This window comes from Cherax quadricarinatus, chromosome 35 (genome assembly GCF_038502225.1).
Source record: "Cherax quadricarinatus isolate ZL_2023a chromosome 35, ASM3850222v1, whole genome shotgun sequence".
In the NCBI taxonomy this organism is placed as follows: Eukaryota; Metazoa; Arthropoda; class Malacostraca; order Decapoda; family Parastacidae; genus Cherax; species Cherax quadricarinatus.
The window spans coordinates 8,504,247-8,524,910 of NC_091326.1; the positions used below are offsets into that span (position 1 = coordinate 8,504,247).

The following is a 20,664-nucleotide window of genomic DNA, read 5'->3' on the forward strand; positions in this document are numbered from 1 at the left end:
AGGACGCCTATTGAGTATCTTTGTTTTATCAGTAGAAATTATCAACCCCAGGTCCTGACACGAGGCTAGTACATGAATAAGAAAGTTTTGGGTGTTGGAGAATCCGGTGGTGTGAATCATTATATCATCAGCAAAACTAATCATATAATGATGGGGCTGACTAGGCATAGCATTAAGTAATGCATTAATTAGAATATTGAACAGTGTGGGACTGAGCACACCTCCCTGTGGGGTTCCTAATTCCAAGTCTTTAGTTACACTTCTATGTCCCTGGAACAACACAGACGATTTTCTGTTGGACAGGTAGCCTATGATTACATGTCGGCTGGCTACATCAAAAGCGGATTTAAGGTCAAGAAAGGTAGTGTATGAGCTGTCAGTGTGCAGGGTGAGAAAGGTGGCTATGCAATGATGCACGCTCCTTCCATGCATGAAACCATGTAACCGGGGAGACAAAAATTGTTTAATTCTGTACATGAGACGATTAAGAATCATTCTCTCAAATGTTTTACACAAGCAGCTAGTAAGAGATATTGGGCGAAATGCATTTTGTTGATTGAGCTTAGGAATTGGAATGATGAGGCTGTTGGTCCACGATTGAGGGAGCTCCCCAGTGACATAGTTCATGTTATATAATTCAAGTAATGGATTACCTGGTACTCGACACAGCAATCTGAGTATGTTGTAAGTAATACCATCCTCACCAGGCGACGTGGAGTTGCCCTAGTTAGTGCTGCATCAAGTTCGTAATTAGTGAATGGAATGTTGCAGTCATCTTCCTTGCTGAGCATAAAGCAAACAAGTCTCTCCCTTGCATCATATTTGTCATTTAATTTTTCCTGTGTGGTACTGGGAAGATTGTCATAGCTAGATGAAGCAGCCCAAGCACTGTGTAAAGCAGGTCTAGCATTTTTATAATTGCATCATTAGTGCTTTTATTTTTCCTGAATCCAAACTGGCAGGGGTTGAGTATGTTTTGTGATGTTATAAATGAATATAGTCTCCTGTGCACGAGTTTCTCGAGGATTTTGGATAGCAATGGTAAGTTTGATATTGGCCTATAGTTGTTTACGTCTGTAGGGTCACCACCTTTATGTATTGGTGTATTGAGGTTCCTTGACCCTGGTGAGGGGCTCTTGATCTGGGGAATTGGATCTGTGCTCCGGTTCCCTGAATTGAACCTGAATGCCTTCCTTATCCCTCCCCAGGTACTGTATGATCCCTACGGGTTTAGCGCTCCCTTATAATCCTTACATCCCTGCCTATTTAGCAGGGAAAAATAGGTATTTGTGTTAGTCATGTTATTAGTCGCTAATGTGGGTTTAGCGCTTAGTTATTATAATAATCAGTCGCTATACCGGAGGGAAAGTCACTATGCAAATATATTAGAAACTCCTGAAGCCACAGACTGGGCAATACGCCAATGTGAAAGTAAACGTCAGACCTTTGGAAGTATTTCATTGTGTAAAGCAATGTATTTATTAATGTTAATAAAATATACGACTTTATTCGTATTATTAACTCTAGTGTTATATAACGGGAAACAAGGTACGTGATCTGTTTCCTATATGATTCTTTATGGATTTTCTGTGTCCTAGGTGTCTACTGCTAGATTAAAATGAACAATAGTTGTATAAGAGACAATCATACCTACACTTTTCTCCGGGGATTGAACCTTGGTCCTTCTGGTTGTGAGCCGAACGTTCCACCTCATAAAAATCAAGATGACGTTACAGATGACGTATTATCTGGCTTCATCGTTACGGAATAATTCAACTGGGGTCATTAACATCGTCCTATGTACCTATATACATCCACAACTGTACATGTCTCACTTTGAATGACTTTCTAGGGTTATCCTAGGGAATTTACTCTACGTATGATAATTGTACTTATGTGTATCTGTATCTAAAAATCTCAGCATCTATAAAGGGTTATTCTAAGACATTTTTTTTAGGATTTGTAGTTTACTGCAAGATAAAGTACATGTGAACTGTGGCCTTAATGGTCTTTGTGAATTCGATAAATCTTGATTTTAACTGATTTGTTTCTGCTATAAAATATGTACACAATAAGCTCTAAATAATGAGTGAACTGACAATAATACCATCTAAAAAAAGTATCTAGTGTCAAATAACACATTATAAATTTATGTAACTGTACTCATCTGTACCTCAGTTATTATTATTATTATTATTATTATTATTATTATTATTATTATTATTATTATTATTATTATTATTATTATTATTATTATTATTATTATTATAAAAAAGAAGCGCTAAACCTACAAGGGTCATACAGCGCCGCTGTACCTCAGATTTTTAGATTTCAGACGAAGTGACTTATTTCTTATATATATATATATATATATATATATATATATATATATATATATATATATATATATATATATATATATATATATATATATATATATATATATATATATATATATATATATATATATATATATATATATATTTATATATATATATGGTAGGGCAATTTTTAACCGAGATAATGTTCATTCAGGAAATTTACAAATGATTTTACAGATAGTATAGATTTGTATGGTGGTTAGGAGAGCACGTAGATGATGTAGGCAAACATTAATAATGCATTACGTAGATTTAACTCAATAAAGTGAAACAATGTGACTTTATTTCCATATTTCTATTGGTCTTTTTTTTTTATCCATATTAGGTATAAGCAAAAAAAATTACTATAGTATTTAATCCGGGGGATATAAGGTTGGATTCTTTGTGAGACGCTCTCTAAGATAACCTAAACAGTTTTGAAAGCATCTGATGGTACTTTGTCCATATCCATTGATCGTGTCGTCTATAGTGAGTGTGGTGTGAGGGGTCGTGTGGAGGTGGTCATGGAATTATTACTCTAGTGCTTAGAACAGGCAAGATGACTTCTATGAAGAAGATACCTAATGTGCTGGGAGCGAGGAGAAGCAACACCCTGGACCAGGAGAGGGACCAGTTTGAGAGAACACAGGTACTTTTATTCCTGTGAGTGAACTCTTCCACGATATCAAGATCCTGGGGTGGGTTAGGGAAGGAGGATATCCTGTTGACACTGCTTAAATGACAGGATGGACCGGGACACCTTTCTCATGTCTTACCCCTGTCTCTTGCCAGTTACACTTGTTTCTCATCTTGTAGGCCTCGTCTCTCATACCCTTGCCTCTCCACTTAACATTTTTCGTACACTTGTCGTTCGTCTTGTACACTCGTCTCATGCGCTGGTTTCTCATCTACTCTTCTTTCTTGTCTTGTATGCTTGTTTTATGCACTTATGTTTCATTTAACACTTACGTCTCTCTTATCTTAAAAGTGTAAGGTGAGAGATTTCATCTCTCAATGAAATCTGTCAACTTACACTTGTCTCATCTTCTATACTTGTCTCGCAACGTACACCCGTACTCTCATCTCTCATCTTCAAAATATTCAATTGTCTCATCTTCTACCTGTACACGTCGCATCCTCTACCTGTACACCTGTCTCTCATCTTCTACCTGTACACCTGTCTCTCATCTTCTACCTGTACACGTCTCATCTTCTACCTGTACACGTCTCATCTTCTACCTGTACACGTCTCATCTTCTACCTGTACACGTCTCATCTTCTACCTGTACACCTGTCTCTCAGCTTCTACCTGTACACGTCGCATCCTTTACCTGTACACCTGTCTCTCAGCTTCTATCTGTACACGTCGCATCCTCTACCTGTACACCTGTCTCTCAGCTTCTACCTGTACACGTCTCATCTACCTGTACACCTGTCTCCTCTTACCTGTACACTTCTCTCATCTACCTGTACATTTGTCTCTCATCTACCTGTACACCTGTCTCTCATCTTCTACCCCCCCTCAAGGAAGGTTCCTTGATTGTGGTGAGGGGCTCTTGATCTGGGAAATTGGATCTGTGCTCCAGTACCCTAAATTAAGCCTGAATACCTTCCACCCCCCCCCCCACAGGCACTGCATAATCCTACATGTTTAGCACCGCCCTTGATTATAATAATAATCATCGTCATCTACCTATACACCTGTCTTGCCTTCTACTTGTGCACCTCTCTCTCATCTTCTACCTGTACACCTGTCTCGTCGTCTTCTACCTGTCTCGTCGTTTTCTACCTGTCTCTTCTACCCATACACATGTCTCATTTTCTACCTGTACACCTGTCTAATCTACCTGTACACCTGTCCCATCTATCTGTACACCTGTCTCATCTACCTGTGCACCTCTCATCTTCTGCCCGTACACCTGTCTCGCTTCTACCTGTACACCTGTCTCGTCTACTTGTACATCTGTCTCTCATCTTCTGTCTGTACACTTGTCACTCATCTACCTGTACACTTATCTCTCATCTTCTACCTGTGCACCTGTCTCATCCTCTACCTGTACACCTGTCTCATATTCTACCTGTACACCTGTCTCATCTTTACCTGTACACCTGTTTCTCATCTTCTACCTGTACACCTGTCTCTTATACCTGTACACTTGTGTCTTATCTTCTACCTGAACATTTGTCTCTCATCTTCTACCTGTACACCTGTCTCATCCTCTACCTGTACACCTGTCTCATATTCTACCTGTACACCTGTCTCATCTTTACCTGTACACCTGTTTCTCATCATCTACCTGTACACCTGTCTCTTCTACCTGTACATCTGTCTCTCATCTACCTGTACACCTGTCTCTCATCTACCCTCCTCTAGGAAGGTTTGTTGATGCTGGTGAGGGGCTCTTGATCTAGGGAATTGGATCTGTTCTCCAGTTCCCTGAATTAAGCCTAATACCTTCCACATTCCCCCCCCACAGGTGCTGCATAATCCTACAGGTTTAGCACTCCTCCTTGATAATAATCATCATCATCTACCTGTACATCTGTCTCTCATCTACCTGTACAACTGTCTCATCTTCTACCTGTGCACCTGTCTCTCAGTCTTCTACCTGTACACCTGTCTCTCAATCTTCTACCTGTACACCTGTCTCTCAATCTTCTACCTGTACACCTGTCTCTCAATCTTCTACCTGTACACCTGTCTCTCAATCTTCTACCTGTACACCTGTCTCTCAATCTTCTACCTGTACACCTGTCTCTCGTCTTCTACCTGTACACCTGTCTCGTCTTCTACCTGTACACCTGTCTCTCTTCTACCTGTACACCTGTCTCATCTACTTGTACATCCATCTCTCATCTTCTGTCTGTACACCTGTCACTCATCTACCTGTACACTTATCTCTCATCTTCTACCTGTACACCTGTCTCATCCTCTACCTGTACACCTGTCTCATATTCTACCTGTACACCTGTCTCATATTCTGCCTGTACACCTGTCTCATCTTCACCTGTACACCTGTCTCTTATACCTGTACACCTGTCTCTTCTACCTGTACATCTGTCTCTCATCTACCTGTACACCTGTCTCTCATCTTCTACCCTCCTCTAGGAAGGTTCCTTGATGCTGGTGAGGGCCTCTTGATCTAGGGAATTGGATCTGTGCTCCAGTTCCCTGAATTAAGCCTAATACCTTCCACATTCCCCCCACAGGCGCTGCATTATCCTCCAGATTTAGCAGTCCCCCTTGATTATAATCATCATCATCATCGTCTACCTATACACCTGTCTCTCATCTTTTACCTGTACACCTGTCTCTCATCTATCTGTAAAATTATCTCATCTTCTACCTGTACACCTGTCTCTCATCTACCCATACACGTCTCATCCTACACACTTGCCTCATGTTATATATGCTTGTCTCATCTTTTACACCTGTATTTTGTCTGTACAAGTACTTCTCTCATATTATATTCACTTATGGCTCAGTGGTAGCGCCTTTGGCTCACATCCAAGGGACCCGGGTTCAGTCCTTGAGTCCTTACATCTGTTGCCCTTGTTCACTTAGCAGTATATAGGTACCTAGGTGTTTGCTGACTGCTCTCATCCTGGGGAAGACCAAGGATCCCCGAGTAGAAACAAGCCACGTCAATTGTCTTTCTTGGATAATTCTGGGTTACTAACCCTCTGAGCTAATCCAAGTACATTCTTCTACATGCTTAGCTCTTTCGTGTACGTTTATCTCTTATACAATACACTTGCCTCTTGTCCTAAACATGTCTGTGTTTTTTTTTTTTGATACATTTGGTAGGCTTTGCAAATTTAAAGTGAATAAGCCCTCAATTGCAAGGTGTCCCATGGTCTGGTGGCAAAAGCTCTTGCTTCACATGGTGAGGGTCCGGGTTTGATTCCTGGCTAAGGGATTGAAACATCAGAAACGTTTCCTTACACTGGTTGTCTATGTTCACTCATCAGTAAAATGGGTACCTGGGTGTTAGTCGACTGGTGTGGGTCACATCCTGGGGACAAAACTGACTTAATTTGCCTGAAATGCTCAGCCTAACAATGGGCTTTCTATATAGTAGTACACATGTATGTCATTGATGTCAGCTAGGCCTGTATACCTAGTACATGTATGTACTTGTAGTAAATAAAGATATTATTATTATTAAAATGTAGGCAAACCTATAACCCCCCACTAAACTTGTGTGATGGACAGTAGAAAAGTAGTCAAATGCAATAATGCGATCCTTTATGGACTAAGTTTTGCTTACACATTTGGCGAAACATAATCCATAAAGGATCGCATTATGCTGCATATGTGTATATTTCCGTTGTTTCAGTATTTTATACCATTTATCTCCATCGTGTTGGACAGTGCACGGACAGCTGGAAATAAAAAAGTGGTTTCCTTAATCAGGATATACTTTTCGTGGAGAACTTTTGATGATACCATTTTCTTATTTTGAGATACTGCAAAATTCATGTTCTCAGTGCATTGTTTTTGCACTCTGCTTTTCCATTATCTACCCATACTTTAAAAATCAAATCATTTATTTCTCCGTGCAATACAGTGTATAGTTTAATTGTAATAAAATATTGTCGAGCACAAAGAAAGCCACTAGCATGCATGAGCATTTTGAGCAGTCTAACTCTGATGCTTACAGGCTATTTACTACTAGACGTAAGTTACGGAGTGGTAAATTTTAATTATGTATTATTATTTATCATTATTACAACAATGGGATGTATGCCTGGGGATCTACTTTGGCAACCCACCTTAAACCACTCATCACCCACAATCACAGATTCTTATTATAGCCAACACACTGTCCTTATTAAAGTCCCAAAACCTACTAAATATAAATGTCATTCATACATACTGCTGTTTGCTCCACATTTTTAGAATAGTACATTGTGAAGTTCATGCTGACATAAGACATTTTCTAGAAAATTCTAACAGAAGATACAGACACAACACTAGAAATATAAATTTATCTTTGTTAGCCCTCGTGTTTGATTAAACCTTTTCAGAAATTTTGGCCTATTAAAGGCCAAGAATATGAAATTGCTTATCAGACAAGCAAGTTTCTGAATTCAGGTCAGCGCTAAAACAAGTAGTGTGTGCTTAAAGACCTTAATCAGTCATTTTTGACCTTGAACCTAACCTGACCTTGAACAATGAGAACTTTCAAAACTAGGGATTCCATGATTCTCTTCAGATCGCTCGTTCTCTCTAGGCAGGAATATTGCTGCACACTAATGGCCCCTTTCAATGCAGGCGAAATTGCAGAGAACTTTCATGGCACATATAAGTACGATAAAGCACTGAAATTACTGGAACAGTTGAAGTCCCTTGATTTGTACTCCCTGGAACACAGGCGAGAAAGATGCATGATAATATACACTTGGAAAATCCTAGAGGGTCTAGTCCCAAATTTGCAAATGAAAATCACTCCCTATGAAAGCAAAAGACTGGGCAGGAGATGCATCATCCCCCAAATGAAAAGCAGGGGTGCCACGAGTACACTAAGAATCAACACAGTGTCAGGGGTCCAAGACTGTTCATCTGCTTCCCCACATACATATGGGGGATTACAATTGGACCCCTGGCTGTCTTCAAGAAGGTGCTGGACAGGAACCTAAAGTCAGTACCTGACCAGCCAGGCTGTGGATCGTACGTCAGTTTAGGTGCAGCCAACAGTAACAGCCTGGTTGATCAGGCTCTGATCCACCACAAGGCCTGGTCACAGGCTGGGCCGCTGGGGTGTTAATCCCTGAAACCCTCTCCAGGTATATTCCAGGTATCCATCCTTTTCCAATTAATTACAATTTTAAATTTTTAGTTAACCTTGTAAAATGGATTTTGACTTATTCTTAATTTCCTGTCATTATTAGACCCACAAGCATGAAAAATTCCACATATATAGTAATTTTAGTATTAAGTAGATTTAATTCATCTAAGTTTGCCCAAAAAGCTGTGCATTCTACAGGAGGGCCTTGCTGTACAGTGGTTCGCTTTACAGTGTTTCACTAATACAGCAGTTTTCTATTACAGGGGAACCCCGGATTTCGTCCTTAATCCATTCCAGAAGGTCGGTCTAAATCCGAAATGGACGAAAACCAAAGCAATATTTCCTATAAGAAATAATGTAAATACAGTTAATCTCTTCCAGACACCCAAAAATATTAACAAAAAATACATTTTTTAAAGAATAACTATAGTTTTACATAACAGAAAACAATGAGAAAGAAATATAAATGACTAATGAAATGGATAAATGAACATTTAACATCACACCTTTATTGAAAACTCTTGTTGGGGTATGGATGGCGAAGAGGGGAGAGGAAGGAGGAGCAGAGGTTATTGTTTGGAAGGGGAATCCCCCTCCATAAGGACTTCAGGTATCAAAGCCCTATCCAGGGTTACTTCCCTTCTTTATCTTTTACTGGTACTGGGCCCCTGTCACACTAAAAATCTGTCCAGTGAGCTCTGTTTCTGGCATCTCTAAGATTTGCCTAAAATGGAACAAGGTATTGTCACTGAACACGTTGCAGATGAGGCTTGTATCAGCTTGGTCAGGGTGATATTTTTCCACAAATGTTTGCACCCCTAAACGGTTCAAACGTATATATACGTTCACTCGTGTAGCGCCCCAAATTTTAAAAAAAAAAAAAAAAAAAAATTTTTTTTAATAGGAAAAAAGAGCATATGGTACCCAGGCATCCCCAATTATTTTCATGTGGTGCACAGTGAGTGCGCACACCCATTCTCTCATGTCTAGGTGACTCAGGCTTACCTGGAGTTTACCTGGAGAGAGTTCCGGGGGTCAACGCCCCCGCGGCCCGGTCTGTGACCAGGCCTCCTGGTGGATCAGAGCCTGATCAACCAGGCTGTTACTGCTGGCTGCACGCAAACCAACGTACGAGCCACAGACCGGCTGGTCAGGAACCGACTTTAGGTACTTGTCCAGTGCCAGCTTGAAGACTGCCAGGGGTCTGTTGGTAATCCCCCTTATGTATGCTGGGAGGCAGTTGAACAGTCTCGGGCCCCTGACACTTATTGTATGGTCTCTTAACGTGCTTATCGTGGCAGTGTTGAATGAAGGACAGAGAAAATGTATATATACATTTGGGGCGCTACACACATGAACATATATATACGTTTGGACCGTTTAAGGGTTAATTGCTGAAGAAGGCACCTTCTCCCCTCTCTTTTCCTCCTCCTCTAAAGCAATTTCCTCAGCTGTGGTCTGTTGTTGTTCCAGATGAAGGTCTTGCAGCTCTTCAGTGGTTAGCTCTTCCCTGTGGTCCTCCACCAACTCTTCCACATCCTGGCCACTCACATCCAACCCCATGGACTTCCCCAAAGACACAATACTGTAGATTCCACAATACACATAGGGTTGACAGGGTCAACCTCAAACCCTTCATAAATCTTCGTCGAGGACACATTCTGGCCACAATTTTCTCCAAGCAGGGTTCAAAGTTCTAGAAGTCACGTCCTGCCAAGCCTTACCAATAAGGCTTATGCAATGGAGGATATTGAAGTGATTCCTCCAGAACTCTTAGGGTCAATTCATTGTCCCAGGTCACTTCAAAGCACTTTTGAAGCATTGCTTTTGTGTAGAGTTTTTTGAAGTTAAAAATGACCTACTGGTCCATGGGTTGGATGAGAGGAGTGGTGTTAGGAGGCAAAAATTTCTCTATTATAAAACTGAAGTCCCTAAACAATTGGTCTTCCAAGTCTGGAGGATGAGCAGGAGCCTTGTCCAGTACCAGGAGGCACTGGAGTGGCAGTTTATTTTCCAGAAGGTATTTTTTCACTTTCAGGCCAAACACTTCATGGACCCAGTCAATGAAAATTTGCCTTGTGACCCATGCCTTATTAGCTTTCCACATCACGCAATTTACTCTTGACCACATTGTTTTTCTTGAACACTCGGAGATTTTCAGAGTGATACACCAGTAAAAGTTTCATTTTGAAATCCCCATTAGCGTTACCACAGAACAAAAGAGTTAGCCCAACCTTCATAGGCTTGTGTCCTGGGAGTGCCTTTTCCTTCTGCATGATGTAGGTCCTCTTTGGCATTTTCTTCCAAAAGAGGCCTGTTTCGTCACAATTGAAGACTTGTTTGGGGACAAATCCTTCAGCTTCTATGTACTCATTGAATTCGTCAACGAATTTTTTGGCCACACGTTTGTCTGAACTTGCAGCCTCACCATGCCTTACAACACTGTGTATGCCACTACGCTTCTTGAATCTGTTGAACCAGCTTCTTTTGGCCTTAAATTCACTAAGAGCAGCACTCATTGCAGGCATTTTCTTTGAGATCTGCATGCAACTGCCTTGCCTTTTCGCAAATGATCGACTCCACAACACTATCTCCCGCTAACTGGTTTTTGTTGATCCAAACCAACAACGTCGTCTCCACATCTTCGATTGTTTGTGATCTCTGTTTCGTTACCATATTTACCCTTTTTGCAACATCAGCTTCCTTGATTTCTACATACTTTCTTTGCCAGGATGGAACTGATTGTTGATTTGGACTTGCCATGCATCCTGGCAAGCTCAGCCACACATATGCCACTTTTGTATTTTTCTACAGTCTCTTTCTTGAATTCTATTGTGTTTCTCACTTTCTTTACCTAAGGCCTGGCACTAGGAACTTTCTTTGGGCACATGGTGGCTTATTTTGCAATTGCACTCAATAAACAAGCACAAAAAAAAATGGATTATTACAAAATGTTTCAGATGAATGCTCACTCAACCAGTGACAGAGCCAGACTTAGAGACATACACATGAGTAGCAGTGTCCCGGGTGGGCGGATGCATCTGATACGGACGATTTCCAGGATGAGGTACGAAATCCAGAGCAAAATTTTGTCAAAAAAATTGGTTGAAATCCGAATCGTACAATATCCAATGCGGGCAGAATTCAGGGTTTCACTGTATACCCGTTCTTCATTTATTCAGACTTCCTACAATAAATATATTCACCAATCACTATAAGATAAGGACTAAAATATTTCAAGGTAAATGATGTGTGTACTGTATAGTAGAACCCCCATATCTGCTGGTTCAGTATCAGTGGTTTCAGTTGTCCACTGTTTACTGGGACCCAAAAAATACCTCTGAATTTTTGCATAAAAATGGTCCCAAAGTGCAAAAGTAGAGAAGCTGGCAGTTCTTCAAAGCCTAAGAGAAGCCATGAAGTGCTTACCATCAATGAAAAAGTGATAATGCTTCACTTATTTTGCATAATTTATCAGTTACACTTTGTAATAGGTATGTACATATATGACATATACAGTTTATATCGAGTTTGCTACTATTCACAGTTTCAGTATCTACCACAGGTCCTTGGAACATATCCCCTGTGGATATGGGGGTCCTACTGTATGTGTATGTTTTAGGGCTACCTCTATTGCTCACTTAATGGTACAGTATATGAAAATGTAAACATGTTATTAGGCTTTTATGTGCATTTGAAAGTAAAAAAAAGGCTGTTTTGCTTTACAGCAATTTTTTTGCTTTATAGCAGTAGCCCTGAACCTAACCTGCTGTAAAAGCAGGGCCCTCTTACCTGCAGAGTTTACCTGCAGAGAGTTCCGGGGGTCAACGCCCCCGCGGCCCGGTCTGTGACCAGGCCTCCTTAGGTCAGTGTCCCAGGATGCGACCCACACCAGTCGACTAACACCCAGGTACCCATTTTACTGATGGGGAACATAGACAACAGGTGGAAAGAAACACGTCCAATGTTTCTACTCTGGCTGGGAATCGAACCCAGGCCCTCACTGTGTGAAGCGAGAGCGTTAACCACCAGGCCACCAGGCTTTAAATTTATTGTATGATTTATGTGCAGTAGGGCTTTATTTTTATGGCAGGTTAGGTTTCAGGCTACCTCCAGAGAGCGGACATCACCAGAAAACAGTCAGGTGGGGTAGGTATGGTAGACCTTCTGGCCACCCCACCTGCACATAATATACTATGACATTTAAAGCGCTCTAGAGTGATAAAATGCATATACAGTGGACCCCCGCATACCATTGGTATCACATAACGTTAAATCCGCATAGCGATACATTTTATCACTAAAATTTTGCCTCGCATAGCGCTAAAAAACTCGCTCAACGCTATTCGTCCGAGACGCGTCTATGTGAGGCCTGAGCCAGCCTCACATGTTCCGCCGGTGGCAATGTTTACAAGCCAGCCTCCGCGGTAACATCCAAGCATACAATCGGAGCATTTCGTATTACAGCGTTTTTGGTGATTTTATCTGCAAAATAAGTGACCATGGGCCCCAAGAAAGCTTCTAGTGCCAACCCTGTGTTAAAAAGGGTGAGAAATATTATTGAAATACTGTGGTACCATGGTCAACTGCTGATGCTGCTGCTGCTGTAGCACTGTCAGCTGCTGCTGCTGCTGCTGTACCACCGTCAGCTGCTGCTGCTGCTGTACCACCGTCAGCTGCTGCTGCTGCTGTAGTACCATCTGCTGCTGCTGTAGCACCATCTGCTGCTGCTGTAGCACTGTCAGCTGCTGCTGCACTGTCAGCTGCTGCTGCACTGTCAGCTGCTGCTGCTGTAGCACTGTCAGCCAGGATAACCCAAAAAAGTCAGTGTCATCGAAGACTGTCTAACTTATTTCCATTGGGGTCCTTAATCTTGTCTCCCAGGATGCAACCCACACCAGTCGACTAACACCCAGGAGAACAGGAATAAATGCCTGGAACTAGTGCTCATATTGGTGAATTTAAAGCCAGTAAAGGTTAGTTTGAGAGATTTAAGAATCGTAGTGGCATACACAGTGTGATAAGGCATGTTCTGGAAGAAAATGCCAAACAGGACCTACAGTACTCAGGAGGAAAAGGCACTCCCAGGACACACTGTCTCATCAGTCATTGCTGCATCTTCAATAAAGGTGTCATTTATTCTTCATTTAGTAGAGTAGTACATGCACAATATATATTGTGCATGTACTACTCTACTATTGTGCATGTATCCTTCTCTTTGTGTGTAGGAAAATGTATATTTCATTTGGTAAAAATTTTTTTTCATACTTTTGGGTGTCCTGCACGGATTAATTTGATTTCCATTATTTCTTATGGGGAAAATTCATTCGCATAACAATAATTTCGCATAACAATGAGCTCTCAAGAATGGATTAATATCGTTATGCAGGGGTCCACTGTACAGTATACTCATTACTTACCTTAAAATATTTGTAGTCATAATGGTCTTAATGTAGGGTGAGAGGTGAAGTATTTATTTGTAGAAAGTCAGGTGTGAGAGGTATGGTAACCCACCTGGCTACCCCACCCACACATATTACGTATACATTTAAAGCACCCTAGAGCTATAAAATGCATACAGTACACTCATTACTTACCTTAAAATATTTGTAGTCTTAATGTAGGGTGAGAGGTGAGTAAGCTAGATAAAAACGAATAAACATGAGAGAGAGAGAGATAGAGTAAGAAGACAGAGCCGCAGAGAACTATGCAAACAAATGCGTCTGGTTATGGTTGATACACTTTCATACAAACACCTTACATTGTATACAAGTTGTTTCCACAGTGGTACAATAGAATAAATAAAGAGCAACACTCCCATTCTCATGCAACACACCATTTTTAGAGTGAATAATAATTATTATTATTATTATTATTATTATTACATTGGACCCCCGGTTTATGATATTATTTCATTCCAGAAGTATGTTCAGGTGCCAGTACTGAACGAATTTGTTCCCATAAGGAATATTGTGAATTAGGTTAGTCCATTTCAGACCCCCAAACATACATGTACAAACGCACTTACACAAATACACTTACATAATTGGTCGCATTGGGAGGTGATCGTAAAGCGGGGGTCCACTGTATTATTATTATTAAAAATGAAGCGCTGAACCCACAAGGTTCGTGAATAGCTATAGATAGAGTGAAGGCATATGAAAGGAATAGTTTTCTCAAGTTATCCCCCCCAGTAACTGGTGTTTGAATAGAGAAAACTTAATTCTTCTGACACTTCTACAAACTGCTCGGTAAATACATCTCATATTTGTCAATTTTTATGCTGTGGGTGTATCATGTTTATATGTTATGTAGTGTGTTTATTGTATAATTTTGAAAAAAATATCATAGACGGATTAATGGAAACGTCTTTATTAGCGTATTATACGACATTTAACCCTTTGACTGCCTTGGTCGTATAAATACGTCTTACGAGCCAGTGTTTCTGATGTATTAACCCTTTCAGGGTCCATGCCGTAGATCTATGGCTTTACATTGAGTGTCCAAACCGTAGATCTATGCCATAAGCTCAGCTCACTCTGATAAGCTGTGAGCAGTAAATTTGGGCCTAGATATGAGAGAATACATCTATGTGGTATGTGTGTGCACTACATAAAACAAATCCTGCAGCACACAGTGCATAATGAGAGAAAAAACTGAGACCGTAATTTTCGATTAAAACAGCAACTTTGCAGTGTTTTTTCCTGTTTTTTATAGTTGTATTTGTGATTTCTTGGTCTCATTTGATAGAATGGAATATATATTACAGAAATAGAGATTGTAGATGAATGGTTCAGAGAACTGACATGTTGTTGAATTAGACACATGTGCAACTCTTCGGTATCTTTATTGAGGAAACTTTTTGCCACACAGTGGCTTCATCAGTCCATACAAAGGAGAAACTCGAAGAACAGGAGGAGAATGAGGTAATCAGTCCCTCAGCCTTGAGTCGATGTGGTCAGTCCATCAATCTTGATTAGAATACGGCATATGTGCGGAGAAGCAGCTTATAAACCATAGGCAGGAGAGGCGCAGCAGTCGTAGGTGGTGTCACATTTGTCCAATGTGGAAGTAGGTCGTGCCCAAGGGTTAGGCTGCTTCTCCGCACATATGCCGTATTCTATTCAAGATTGATGGACTGACCACATCGACTCAAGGTTGAGGGACTGATTACCTCATTCTCCTCCTGTTCTTCAAGTTTCTCCTTTGTATGGACTGATGAAGCCACTGTGTGGCGAAACGTTTCCTCAATAAAGATATCCAAGAGTTGCACATGTGTCTAATTCAACAACAGAAATAGAGATGCTTTTGATTGGTTTTAGTACTGAAAATAGCTTGAAACTGAGCTCAAAGTAGCAGAAATGTTAAATTTTTGCTGATGTTCAAGAGTAAACAAATGACTTCACACGTCTAATACACATCAGCTGGTGGGTTTAATATACGTTCACAAATGTGCTGATATTATTTATACAATTATTACAATATTGCATGACAGTAAATCTTCTATTTTTTGGTTTGAATAAAAATTCATCATGTGAATTAAAAATCAAAATGGAATTCATTTGTAAAGCCTGAAAACATAACTAATAAACAGAGGAAATGTTACTTTAGTTCCAGGAATGCCTGCATTATTTATTCTGGACCCTATTTTGAAATTGGAATATTTTGAACTTTGCACTAAATTGGCCAAATTACCAATTTCCAATCACTTTATTTTGTAGTTGAAACAGTTGAGTTAGTGATTTCTTGTGCTCAGTCTATAGAATAGAAGTAATACTAGTGAAATAGCTAAGAATTTGGTCGACTGGAGTAAAATAATTGGCCTAAAATGGGAGTCAAAGTCGACAAAATTCACGAGAGCATAATTTCGTCAATTTTCCATCAAATTTCGTACTTTTTGTTTTATTACCTTCAGAAAAAGATTCTCTACCATTTCGTAAGAAAAAATAACAAAATTATTTTTTGAAAATTCTTGGACACTGGTGCATACTTTGAAATTTGGCCTCTGGACCCTGAAAGGGTTAATACGCCAAAATTCTAGTGGCTTCAAATCAAGCGGGAGAAAGCTGGTAGGCCCACATGTGAGAGAATGGATCTGTGTGGTCAGTGTGCACAGTATAAAAAAATCCTGCAGCACGCATTGCATAATGAGAAAACTGACCATGTTTTTGGATTAAAACGCCGACTTTGAGGTGTATTTTCATATAGTATTTATGGTTGTATTTTCGTTTTCTTGGTCTCTTGTGATAGAATGGAAGACATACTACAGAATTAGAGATGATTTTGATTGGTTTCACAATGAAAAGGACCTTGAAATTGAGCTCAAAGTAGCAGAAATGTTCGAATTTTGCCGATGTTAAAGAGTAAACAAATGACATCACCGTCCAGTAAGTGTTCAACTAGCCATTCTAATATGCAGTCATGAATGGGTTGACATTATTTGTACAATTATTACAATAATGCAGTAGTCTGCATAACAATAAATCTTCTATTTTTTTGTGAATAAAATTCAAAATAGAAAGCAGGGGTAATATAAGATGGGCCTGGAGGCATGACTGATTAACAGAGAAAAATGTTATTTTAGTGCCAGGAATGTCTGCAGTGTTTATTCTGGGCCCTATTTTGAAAGTGGCATCTTTTTTAATTTGTGTGAAATTGGCTAAATTGCCAATTTCTGACCACTTTACTGGGTAGTTGAAATCGGTAAATGGGCTGTTTCTTGTACTCAGTCGATAGAACAAGTGGAGTTTTAAAGAAATAGGTATGAGTTTGGTCAACTGGAACAATGGAATTAGCCGAAAATAGGGCTCAAAGTGAGCGAAATCGTCGATGTGTATACATCTCTGAGATCGCTAATTTTGCGAGAGCGTAATTCCATAAGTTTTCCATCGAATTTCATACTTTTTGTGTCATTACCATCGGGAAAAGATTATCATTTCATAAGGTTTTTTTTTTTCGAATATTTTGTGGCAGAGACTTCAGGATTTGGGGTCTTGACAGTCAAAGGGTTAATGTGCCCAAGAGATTATTATATGGCATCAAGAGTAGAGAGAGACTTAGTGATTTTAATGTGTACCTGCACACCAGTACAGTGTGCAAGTATATTTAACCCTTTCAGGGTCCGTCCCGTAGATCTACGGCTTTACGTTCAGGGTCCAAACCGTAGATCTACGCCATGAGCTCAGCTCACTCTGATAAACTGTGAGTGGTACATTTGGGCCTAGATATGAGAGAATACATCTATGTGGTATGTGTGCACCACATAAAACAGATCCTGCAGCACACTGTGTATAATGAGAGAAAAAAAATGAAATCATGATTTTTCGATTAAAACAGCAACTTTGCAGTGTTTTTTCGTATGTTTTTTATAGTTGTATTTGCGATTTCTTGGTCTCATTTGATAGAATGGAAGACATATTACAGAAATAGAGATGATTTTGATTGGTTTTAGCATTGGAAATGGCTTGAAACTGAGCTCAAAGTAGCGGAAATGTTAAATTTTTGCCGATATTCAAGAGTAAACAAACGACCTCACACGTCTAATACACGTCAGCTGGTGGGTCTAATATACATTCACAAATATGGTGATGATATTTATACAATTATTACAGTATTGCATAACAGTAAATCTTCTATTTTTTGGTGTGAATAAAAATTCATTATGTGAATAAAAAATCAAAATGGAATTTATTTGTAAAGCCTCAAAACATAACTAATGAACAGAGGAAATGTTAGTTTAGTGCCAGGAATGCCTACATTGTTCATTCTGGACCCTATTTTGAAATTGGAATATTTTGAACTTTGTGTTAAATTGGCCAAATTAACAATTTCCGATCACTTTATTTTGTAGTTGAAACAGTTGACTTGGCGATTTCTTGTGCTCAATCGATAGAATAGAAGTAATACTAGTGAAATAGCTAAGAATTTGGTTGATTGGAATAATGTAATTGGCCTAAAATGGGAGTCAAAGTCGGCAAAATCGCCGATTCGTAAATATCGCTGACACATCAAAATTCGCGAGAGCATAATTTCGTCAATTTTCCACCAAATTTCGTACATTTTGTTTTATTACCTTCACAAAAAGATTCTCTACGATTTCATAAGAAAAAATAACAAATTTTTTTTTTGAAAATTCTTGGACACTGGTGCGTGACTCCAGATTTGGGCCTTGGACCCTGAAAGGGTTAGGTACAGGTACACATAAGTAATTATCAGAGTACATATAAAATATGCAATAACTTTAAAACACTTGAAATTTTGGAAAGTTTCCGGACATAATAGAGATGTACTCATGGAGAATGTAAACAAACCGGGTGGGGCACACCGTATTAGAAAGACAGGGAGCCGTATAGCAAGTTTTGGTCATAATTTGACATTGCCGTATTAGCAGAATGCCGTAAGGCGAAACGCTGTAAAACGTGGCCCTACTGTATTATAAATTGGGAAATATTATTATTATACATTTGGTCAAAAAACTATAGGATCTATGAAAGTTTATGCAAGCCAGATAATATTTAGCTACTGCCACTCATAAACAGCCTTTATATTACTGAATGGTAGATCCGTTGAGCAGGTTATATACAGTACGTACTTAACAGAGTTTATCAGCCCCTGGTAAAAGGACACTACATTCAGAGCAAACGTTTATTTACAAACTTATAATTTTTCTCTAGGTAGAGCTTTAGCCAGTCATGTTGGTAATGACTTTATAAAGCCTTACTTAGAGCAAAATGCCCTTTGTAAATGAAACTGTTCACATTTGTCAGCAAATCTTACCATCTTATATTGTGCCACTATAGTTATAGTATGGGTACTTGAGTAACCATAGACTTAAGTGTATGGATTGTATAAAAATTGTATATGGTACTATACTGGTACCATACTGTTTATAATTCAGTGCTGGAGAGAAGTGGATAGACCTAGAGTTACTTTCATATGTTAGAGGGAGAGGGTGAAAGATAGTGGGAATGTATAAGAGCCAGAGGGAAAATGGGAGATAAGAGGGAGAAAGATAGGAGGTTGAAGGTGAGAGATGGAAGGGAGAAAGTGAGAGAGATGGAGTTAGTGAGAAGCTTGTAAAATGGAGGGAGTGGAGAGTTGTGAAACACGGTGAGAGATAAATGGAGATTAAGAGATAAGGATACAGAGATAACAGAGAGGTGGGGGGGAATGGGAAGAGGGAGGGAGATATTTAAGATTACACTGTTTACAATTAATATATTGTGATGTACATTATGCATATTGGTGTAAACTTGGTTAGGATGCATGAGCACTTGCCAGTTCTGTGCTTGGGAAACCATTTACTGTACTTAATACAAGGTCAGCGTGAGGTTTGTAGGTATGATCTTGAATAAGTGATTAGACAAGGTACCACTACTGTGCAGCCATCATACCTCCCCACCCCTGCTACCTACAACCCACCACCTCACCACCCACAACCCACTGTTACCACCACCCACAACCCATCATTACCACCAAGCACAACCCACCATTACTACCACCCACAACCCACCATTACCACCACCCACAACCCACCATTACCACCAACCACAGCCCACCATTACCACCACCACCTACAGCCATCATTTCCACCACACCATCCACAACCCACCATTACCACTACTACCATCACCCACAAATTTCAGTTACTTCGTTATGGAAAACATGAGTTAATAATTGCTAGAACGTGGTATACAACAAATTCTAACAACATAAAAGAGCAAAAAACTAATGTGAAGGACTTGGGAGTGATAATGTCAGAGGATCTCGCCTTCAAGGATCACAGCAGTGTCACTATACATTTGCAAGAACAATGATAGGATGGATAATGAGAACTTTCTGGCCGAGGTATGCCTTGCCAATGATAATTCTCTTTAACTCACTTGTTCTTTCTAGGCTGGAATACTGCTATTTATTAACAGCCCCATTCAAGGCAGGTCTCAGATTGCAGATCTAGATAACGTACAGAGAACCTTCACTGCATGTATTAGTTCTGTCAAGCACCTTAATTATGGGAACATTTGAAGTCCCTTGACCTGTATTCCTTGGAACACAGAGGAGAAAGATACATTTTAATATTCACCTGGAAAATTTTAGAGGAATTGGTCCCAAATCTGCACACACAAATCACTCCCCACGAAAGCAAAAGACTAGGCAGATGGTGCAACATACTCCAGTAAAAAACACGGGTACCATGAGTACACTGAGAGAAAACACAATAAGTGTCTGGGGCCCAAGACTTCAACAGCCTCCCATCATACATAAGGGAAATTACCAATAGACCCCTGGCTGTCTCAAGTGGGAACTGGACTGATACTTAAAATCAATTCTTGATCAGCCGGGCTGTGGTTTGTATGCTGAATTGCTTGCTGCCAGTACTAACAACTTGGTTGATCAGACATTGATCCACTGGGAGGCCTGGTCAAGGACCAGGCCATGGATGTGTTGACCTCTGGAATAACCTCCAAGTTACCACCATCACCCACCATTACTACTACCACTGCCCACAACCC

General features: G+C 39.9%; 1 protein-coding gene across 2 annotated transcripts in view; it reads left to right on the forward strand.

The window, feature by feature from the left end:
* Positions 1–2,838: 2,838 nt before the first annotated feature.
* Hip1 (Huntingtin interacting protein 1) overlaps positions 2,839–20,664 on the forward strand; it is a 105,981-nt gene continuing 88,155 nt past the window's right edge. For both annotated transcript variants that reach the window (XM_053785369.2, XM_053785368.2), the window contains exon 1: positions 2,839–3,009. In XM_053785369.2, the coding sequence (XP_053641344.1) occupies positions 2,920–3,009 (90 nt within the window). In that variant the 5' untranslated portion in view covers positions 2,839–2,919. The remainder of the gene's footprint in view (positions 3,010–20,664) is intronic.